Source organism: Protobothrops mucrosquamatus, unplaced genomic scaffold (genome assembly GCF_001527695.2).
Source record: "Protobothrops mucrosquamatus isolate PMUCROS unplaced genomic scaffold, P.Mucros_1.0 scaffold_89, whole genome shotgun sequence".
Taxonomy (NCBI): Eukaryota; Metazoa; Chordata; class Lepidosauria; order Squamata; family Viperidae; genus Protobothrops; species Protobothrops mucrosquamatus.
Window position 1 is genome coordinate 851,586 of NW_015386165.1, and position 9,434 is coordinate 861,019.

Below are 9,434 nucleotides of genomic sequence, written 5' to 3' on the forward strand. Positions count from 1 at the left end.
AAGGTATCATCTTGTAGCACATGTATAGTATCTGAAAATTACACCTTGCAAATACATCTCTCTTTGCTATAGTCTTTCTTCATTTCAGCAAGAATCTCTGTTTCCCTTTCTGCCTTCTTCTATAGCTGAACATTGTAAAAAGTGAATCATTTCTTTACACCAGGGCTTTTCAACCAGTGGTACGGGTACCACCTGTGGTACATTGGCACCTGGCAGGTGGTACACGACCATCCTAGAAAAGTAGCAGTGGAGGGGAATGAGAGCACCGCCGGGCAGGCAAGCAGGTGTCTTGCTTGGCTGTGCCTTGGGGGGCCACTTTTTTCAGTGCCATTGTAACTTCGAACAGTCACTAAGCGAACTGTTGTAAGTCGAGGATTACCTGTACTTTATCCCTTTTTTTTTTTGGTCATCAAGTTTTTGACACCTTGCTAAGCGACTGGTGGTACTCGGATATTGCCATATCCTAAAAGTGGTACAATGGGTGAAAAGGTTGAAAAGCCCTGCTTTACACGTCCTCTATTTTCCCCAAAACACACTGAATTTCTTGCCTCTGTCTTGTGCCCTATGCCCAGACTAGGCTTAAAAATGAAATGAATGAAAACAATACGAATAAAGAATCTTTGACCACTTTAATTAGAGGACCTGGCATATGAATTAATGATTTTTTTTCCATTTCACTTCTATTCAGTCCATAAGAAACCATCTTATGCTGTTTCAACATTTATCCATCTAGCTGGTATCTTCTACTTGGATTTGGTAATAGATCTTCATAGAATAGGGAATGTTCCTAAATCTAATATAACCTGAAAATGCAAGGAATTAATCCTGAGACTTTATTTTTTTAATAAAGCAGGTAACATTTTTATTGGCACTACAACGGACTATAAATATATGTTTTCCTTACTATCCACATAAGAATATAACTGATAGTATGTAGAAATGTCATAAGAAAAATAAAAAATTAAGGAGGCCAATAGATTAATGAAAGTACTAATGAATTCAATGGATTTAAACTCAATATGTTTTAATATGATGGTATTCAGGAGCAGAGCGTTGGTCAGATCAGTGTTTTCCAATTTAATACTTGACACTCAAATCAAGTCTGCATTGTATTATTGGGACTGTAAATCTTCTGTAACCACAAAGGGAGTCTCTGACCATGTCCACCTGAGGCACTCAACCTGGTTTAAGATACTTATCCTGGAAATGCATGCAAGATGACATCGTTAAATCCAACTGGCTATTCCCTGCCTCTTCTGCCAATACTTTTTTTTAAAAAAAGTTTGTGGCAACACAAAAAACAAAAAAGACATGCCATTGCCCAATTAGAGTCAGAGCCACACATATGGAGTGAGTCCTTCCTTCTTAACTTTTTGAATCTTACGTTTACTGTGCACATATCTGGGAGGGGTGAAAACAAAGTGAAGAGCAGAGATACCTGCAGGGAGAATCTGCTTCATGTTTTTACCTGCGCTAGATTGAGATCTCATACAGATTTAAGCAACACATTAGAGTGGGGTTTACTAAGTTGTGCTTGTAAGCTATAACTGAGATGCTCTACAGTAGCACATATTCAGAGGATCCACTAAATGAAACAATTTCATGCTTAACTTGTGTATGAACATTGTCACTGTCTCCCATAACCTAACAAATGAAATACCTGGATATTCATGCACATTTTCATAGTAAAGATTTCATAAATTTATTTGTGGAAGACATGTATATATATCCAGTATTTACTGAATCATCCCTCTGGCTTATTTATCTTCAATGGACATTACTTTGTTGACATTGAACTTTTATTGAATGAGCCACCATTTTATTGACCAACAATAGTGTCTGAGGAGATCAAGAAAGCAGAACAAACATGATCAAATTCATCAACAGTGTCTGTTTGAGGAGATCAAGAACAAAATGATCAAATTCATTCCATTTTCATCTGTGTTGTTTTCTGCCTACAGTTGAGATTTATAGGGCTTTGTTTTAAAATTCTGCATCATTTAATCTGCACAGCACTTCACAAGCTATTATTGATCACTTTTGAATAAAATATACTGATGACAAAATGTTTTTGCTTTCTAAAAGCTCATAAAGACATTATTACTGCTTTTATTTGGCAGCATATTATAGTTGCTAAAGGACAATGCCGATGTTTTTCATTCATCCGACAACATTACATTTAAAAACACATACATTTGGCACAGCTATCTAACACTTATCAAAGTAATTTCTGCTCCCTATGCTGATGTTAATATCCATTCAGCATGAGGTTTGATGGAATTTTATGTTAAGCTTTGAAGATATTGTTTGATCTCTTTTCATCTTCTGTTTTCTGCATACAAAACAGTAAAGCATATTTTACTTTTTCTTTTTACCTTCTTACCTTTAACTTAGGTGACTTCATGAATTTACATTTTAAAATATGAATAACATAACAAGATTCTTACTACTGTAGTAACAACAACAGATGGTAACAAATACTTATGTCATGATACAGTTAAATATGAAGAGATCTTAAGAAAAACTACTCACAGGTTATGCCCTATTAATTTCAAGAAAGACACTGAATAATATCATACTGTTGACAACAGCTTTAATTCATGCCTCAGGTACAAACCTATGAAAATTGAATGTTAAACCAGGAAGGGTAGCTATTGTGCTTTTACTAGCTGATAATAAGTAATATAGTAATATAATACAACAAAGATATGCCTATTGTAAAGCCATAGTGCCTTTTTTGTATAATTATAATTATTTGATCAGAGCAAACCTGTATTATAGGCTGAAATATTAATTTCTAAGCATAAACCTTGGTGGTTAAAAGTTTCAGAAGAGCCGGTTAGGATCTGATGTTTGATTCATAAAATCCAGAAGGTAATCCAAGATCTAAAAATATTAGTATTGTTCCCTGTAAGATCCAATAAATAGGCACTAATTATTTGAAAACATGTTTTTTTCCAGAAAAACAAAACACACAAAGTACACAAATGTAATAAGAAATGAACAAACTGTAACATTCGTTCAAGGGAATAGGAAAACTATTTGTATAGTCATTCAGTGTATGGTTCAAAACTTAGAGATTATTGCTGCACATGGCTAGCATTAATTCACATTCTTTTAGCTATATCAGAAATTATTCTCTAATGGATATGTTACACAAATCTAGAGTTTCTGGTTCATTAAGAAGCTTTTTCTTCATATCTACTGCCAATGCATCAACCATTTTTATAACCCATCAATCATTTTTTTAAAATCTATGAATTTGAATAAAGGAATAAGGTATACTGTGGCAATATGAGTTTTAAAGGGTAATGACCAATGTAGTTATTATTAAAGCTTCTAAACTTGTTACTGAAACACTAGAGATTTTATGGACAGCTGCCAAATCACATAATTGATTAGCATGCTTTGTAATCATGGTACCTTAATGTGCTTCAATATGCAAAGAGAATCACAGAATAATTTTTCAACTTTCAGCCCATTCACATTATATGCCATATAATAAATATTTTTACAAGAATGATAAAAGGCAAGCTGCTAGGTGCATGCATGTAAAGTTTCCTTCATTTTAAGAAGTCAAGAAGTTTTTTTAAAAAAATACACACTTGGAGTGTGATAAGCAGGATTTTTTTGTTTACTGAGCTCTTCCGTTTACCCACATCACCAAACCGCTTGACCATTTTATAATGAAATTTTAAATGAGCACATTGCCCTTGAAACTGAATCAACCAATTGCAAGTACTGTAATGGTATTACATCAAAGTTGCTTCTACTCTAAACTACAAACGCAACTTGGAAATGGTTTGACTCAGAAACACTGAGAACACTGGATAAAGCTGAAAATCGCCACCCTGTCCTGCCCTAATCAATGCAGATTATGAAGCAACCCGAAGTCTTTCATTCCAGTCATGGGGGAATGAACATCCCCCATGGAAGGGGGGGGGAATCAAAAAATTGATAGAACCTGTTTGTTTCAGCCTTGCTAAATTCCTATGGGGATCAGCAAAGCTGACAAGGCCCTTTTCTCTTGAAGGTTCTGCTCGTTATATTCAGCCCACTAGAAGTGGGGGCTGAAACAGAGGTTCCCTCCAATCAGAAGCCTTTCAAACTAGTTTTATAATCACTCAGCTAATAAAAAAGATGAGCTGCAAATAAATCAATTCAGATCTCAAGACTGGCATTCAGAGCTGTGCAGAATTCTTGGGCGGAGGTACCCAACCTTCATGACAAATTAAAAGGCCAACACTTGATTTGTTTACTAAAAAGGGGAAAAATACAGTCTATCAATCCACTTAAAGAATGCTACAGTAATTTTAATTACTGGAAGATCATAGAACTGTTCCAGTGGTTCTGTAATGTGTTAAATAAGCTCTCTATATAAGAAGTAATAAATGCTGGTGTTAATTTCACAGCTTCCCTGGAGAATAAAAGAGGAGAAAGTGCCAAATATATCCTAGTTTATATACTAGAGTAAATTCTTACTACATTGCCTTGAGCCCCTCTATACTGAAGGATTTGAAGACACAGCATTGCTAGGATCACTCACCATTCTTATTCTTAAAGATGTTTAAAATAGGGAGAATCTGACGATAATAGGGCACTAAAGCTTCCCCCACCATATCAGCTGACACCACCAGGTGCTGAAGGACTTTGAGCGTGATGCAGATGACCTGTCGGTTTCGAAGGTTCAGCGCATCTTGGATGAAGGAAAAGAGACAAGCAGAAAACAGAAGAATTAATTTCAAGAATGTATTGGGGAGGGGAGAAATTCTCTAATAGACAAATTTAATTAAACTGTACTCTGTAGGGGATTGTAAGTGGGCCTTTATTAGCCTGGCTTTGAAGGAACCCAGAGATGGATTGCAGTCCCAATGTTATAAAACACTGCCTTGTCTGAGTGTTATTTGTTCCCACAATTTGTGCTGACTCTTCAGTAACCCCAAGAATGCAGTTTATTATTCCTTCTTGCTGTCTGCCCTACTGGTTCCTGCCACCCCCACCCCACCCCATCCCACCCCCCCAGAAAGAGAAGAAAGAAGAAGGAGGGGGAAAACATATCACCAGTAGCAGTGGGACTAAGGGAATTGAAAAGGCAAAAGGATTAAGGTTGACGAGACATTCTACTCTAACAATTAGCCTGTTTATTTTTGCTTGCTTAGAAATCATTTTATTCTTTTCAATTAACAATTGGTACTATTCGGAGAAAAGAACAATGATAGAAATGTTTACAAAGAAAAGCTTGTAGACTTTTTTTTTTCCAAAAAAACCCCCCTAACTGATAAATAAGGATTCTATCCTCCCTTCTTGAGAATTTTCTGCGTAGTGTCAAGCAGCTGGATTTTTCTACTGAAATCAATAACACCTTTTGTCCTGTTCCATTTCAGGTTTCATTCAAAAACAAAATAATGTTGTACTCTCCTTTATATTTCAAAATTATATTTTCAAATGTGAATTTAAATTAAAATTTCTTCATGCTCCTGCTTCCCACTCCAAAGTGATATAGTAGGGAGTAAAGGTCACCAACTGTAGATTGTTATGAAAAGCTCCATTACATAGAACAGTTGCACAGCTGCGAAGTGCAAAGTCCCCAACTAACAAACAAAAACTTTCACCACATTCTATCTATTACAGATGTCAAGTTCCAAAAGGAGACTAGAAGGGGAAAATAATGCAAAAAGGGATAAGCATGAATATTGCGAATATAGAATGGGATGGAAAGGAAGAACTGCCAAGTTTCCTCCAGCTCCCCCAGGCTCCCCTTTCGCTTGTCCTTCACTCTCATCCTTCTTCCCTTTTTACCTCTTCTTCTCTTGCTTTTCTCACAGTCACCCAAAACAGTGGCAAGCCTAGCTAAGCAATCTCTTTCTCTGCACAATTTCGTTCAGAGTTTTTCCCTCTGCCAGGAATCCATTCCCATATTCAGCAATCAGTCAAATAGGCTGACAAAACCCCAGCAAAGCTGCAACTGCAGGAGTTCTCTTCTGATTATTTAACAACCATCCTACTACATGCAGCCTGTTTATTTGTACATATCTTAAGGTTTTTGAGTGCCTTCTCCCAATTAGTGCAGCAAAAAAAGTCTGGACTAACAACTTCTCAATTACCCCTGGCTTTAAAAATGATATAAATGCAGTTTTCCATTTGGTTTCGAAAAACACAGAGTTTGGGAAATGGGAAGAGGAGTTGCCCTTTACCCAATTTCCCTTAAATTATGGGTTCTCAATGATTTCATTCAAACCCATCATTTTGGAGAGAGGCTAGAGACCATTAGTAAAAGGAACAGGACTATGCTTCTTGCCAACAGTCCCAATAGGAAACCTCTAGATCTCCATTATGGAAAAGTAGAAAGCTCTAAGCAGTTTGGTGGATGCAATACTTAATTCAAATACACAATGTGAAATATTGTCTGTAGTGTTGCCTCTTGTATAATATTGAAAGGTTAATATAGCCTTTGGCTCAAACAGAATTGTGCACTGCTGCATTAAATGAATTCAGAAACATTAAGAAAATATTTTAAAGACGTTGAATTCTTTGGCTCACCCATTTCTCTATATCCAATCTCTTTAAAATAACTGTTTTTCTCCCTTTCAGTTCAACTGAGTTTTTACCCTGTTGCAGGAGAAATATTTCAAAACATGGCGCAGGTTAACAGTCAGCTATTTGCAATAAAGCTGGTTCATTTCTAACTCAATAAATAAGTATTGTGCTTGTTGAAAATGCAATAAAGCTATATTTCCTATATTGCACTAGTTGAAATTGTGATGAAGCTTCGTTTCCTTAGACAGTATTAAAGTGCAGTGTAATACCTTCTATTACTACTCGGATTTATTTCCAGCAACACTGAAAATGAATGAAATGCGCATTTTGTTATGTTTTCTTTAAAAAAAACAACAGCAATGACATCTATGAACTGGAGAAGCCGGCAATTTTAAATCATGGCCTCCCACTGTTACTGCTTGGTAGGGAAAGGAGCTCACAGAATATCTAGCTACATGAGTGAGAAGCACATCTCCCCCTTCCTGCATTTTTTGGGATGTAAGTTTTATCCAGCCAAATTGCTGTGTAGCATTCTTCTAAGACAGCCTTGGAATCTCTCCCATGGCTGACGCAGATTCAGAATCTCTAAAGAGCATCAGTTAATCAAGCAGCAGCATTAATATAGGAAGACAAGTTAAAACCGTTCTCCTAGACAGGAGCTTCATCAGATACCATTTTGTTTGTTTTTATGCTCTTAAATTTACTCTGTGAATTGTTTTATCAGATACTTTACAGGCAATTGTTGGGCAGAAAGAGAAAGAGAAACTATACATTTTCCATTAAAACAAAAAAGACATTAAAATATAACATGTTGTCACAGATAAAAAAATTCTTATATGTGAGAGATTATTTTAAATACTCCCTGGAACTGATCATTCCAGAAAATTCCAACAACCTGACTTAAGCTCAATTATAGGTAATGATCACAGAATGAGTACATCTGGTTCCTTGTCCTGGTCAAGCAACAAGGTCACTTCTGCACCACTGATGGCTATATAGTTGAAATTATGCCCATCTGCAAGCTGGAAACTCCTACTGTAGGTGCCAGATCATTAAAATTTGTAGCTTGGGGTTGAGACTAAAGGAGTACAGTAATGATTAATTTGGAAGAGGAGCCAAAAAACAGATGTCATAGAGGGATGAGAAAGATCTTTCTACTTCAGTGCTAACATTTGGATAAGCCCACATTTTTATGCCATCTTTAATATTTGCATGAATTTTACACCTACACTGCCCTTTGAATTTGAAGGTATCTCTTTTATGTATTCTAGTTGGTGCTCCTCTCTATCCAATGTAATTAAAGAAGTGCTTAATATTTTATATTATAGTGACAAGTATGTATAATACTTTAATTCCCTTTTTTTTAATAAATTATCAAAAAAGAAAACACATTTATATAAGTCATGTGTCTGAGAAATTGTGTAAACCTGTGTGATTTAGTCTAACAATGGAACAATAGGCAAGAAATATTATTTTGGGGGGGGTGTCAGATTTTGCTATTTTGTTCTTCACAAAGCCTTGATACTGCTGCATGTCCCATAACTGAAGTATTGTGACTGGGTTGAATTAACTTGTAATAGCTTTACATTGAGTAAAGCATCTATTGAGAACCAGAGCCTGGGGTGGTATGTGTGTTCCTTAATCTTGAGTCCTCTACCGGAGGCCTGGGAATTTGAAAGTTTTGTGCAGGATCATAGCTGTTCCTAGCACTGCATTCTTCCTGGATAGAGAGCTCTGATGTTATTCCTGGGATCTGTTGGAGCCTCTCTCCCACCTTAGAAGTCACAGCCCCAATTGCTTATGCCACCAGTGCTTTGGCCTTTTCCTCTAACACCCTCCCCCGTTCCACTACTAGGCCTTGGTATTTCTCCAAAATGCCCAGATAGATAAAATTCTCGAGTTATCCTATGATCTTGAATCTTCCAGTTACTTTTTTCCCCCTCAGAATTTTAGTTTCATCACAGCTCATTTGTAGTTGGCTACCTTGACAATACTTGACTAATTGTTCAAGTTGGTATTTCAAATCTTATTTGTTACATGGAAGAAAGAACAATATTATTTGCGCAAAGCAAAGTACACATTTTCCTTTTGGTTAAACATGGGCAATGGCTATCAACCTGAAGTAATGCAGTCTCCAAATCATTAATCTAGATGTTAGACAATATAGGGGGAACCTACTGCCTTGTCTTGCACCTTTGCCTCATTGTTACTTGCCTGTGAGCAAATCTTTTCTTATACTGTACAATTAACATGCATTATATTGTGTTGATATAAAGCCTATATCATAAACACAAGATACCTGTCATGAAATTAATCCTTTAACTGAACCCCAAATTTGGTTCTATTTACAGAATCAAAAAGTGGCCTTAAAATCTAAAAAAGTGAATAAATGATTTGACTTTTAGGAAAATAAAGTATTTTGCCACTAGGTAAATTAATATAAAATATTGGTCAGTTCTTGAACTGCGGTATACTGAAAACGCATTTAAGGAAGTACATGAACCAAAAGAAAATAAAAAGAATTTAAATACAGAGAAATTAATGATGTTAAACCATTTTTATGTTGTGTGACTTATACCCAGTAGCAAAGACACTAGAGTCAGGAGTAGGTTTTTCTGCCACTTATTTTACTGAGACATCCAGAAGAACTTGGCTTCCATGACGGCCTTGGACTTGACCCAGTTAATTCAGACCCCCACCACACGGGTGGACACACACTGGATCTAGTTTTTGTCTCTGGCCAGTGGCAGAGTGATCTGACAGTAGGGGAGATAGTGGTTGAGCCCTTGTCATGGTCAGATCATTCTCTCCTAAGGTTGGTCTTCCGGACCGCTCCCCCTCGCCACAGGGAGACGGAACCGCCTAGATGGTTCCGTCCCAGGCGACTGATGGACCCT

General features: G+C 36.5%; 1 protein-coding gene across 1 annotated transcript in view; it reads right to left on the reverse strand.

Annotated features, from left to right (window-relative positions):
• The window catches only part of PACRG (parkin coregulated), a 248,350-nt gene that overhangs the window by 106,811 nt on the left and 132,105 nt on the right, over positions 1-9,434 (reverse strand). The window contains exon 4 of the mRNA XM_015814601.1: positions 4,547-4,696. Coding sequence (XP_015670087.1) covers positions 4,547-4,696 — 150 coding nt within the window. The remainder of the gene's footprint in view (positions 1-4,546; positions 4,697-9,434) is intronic.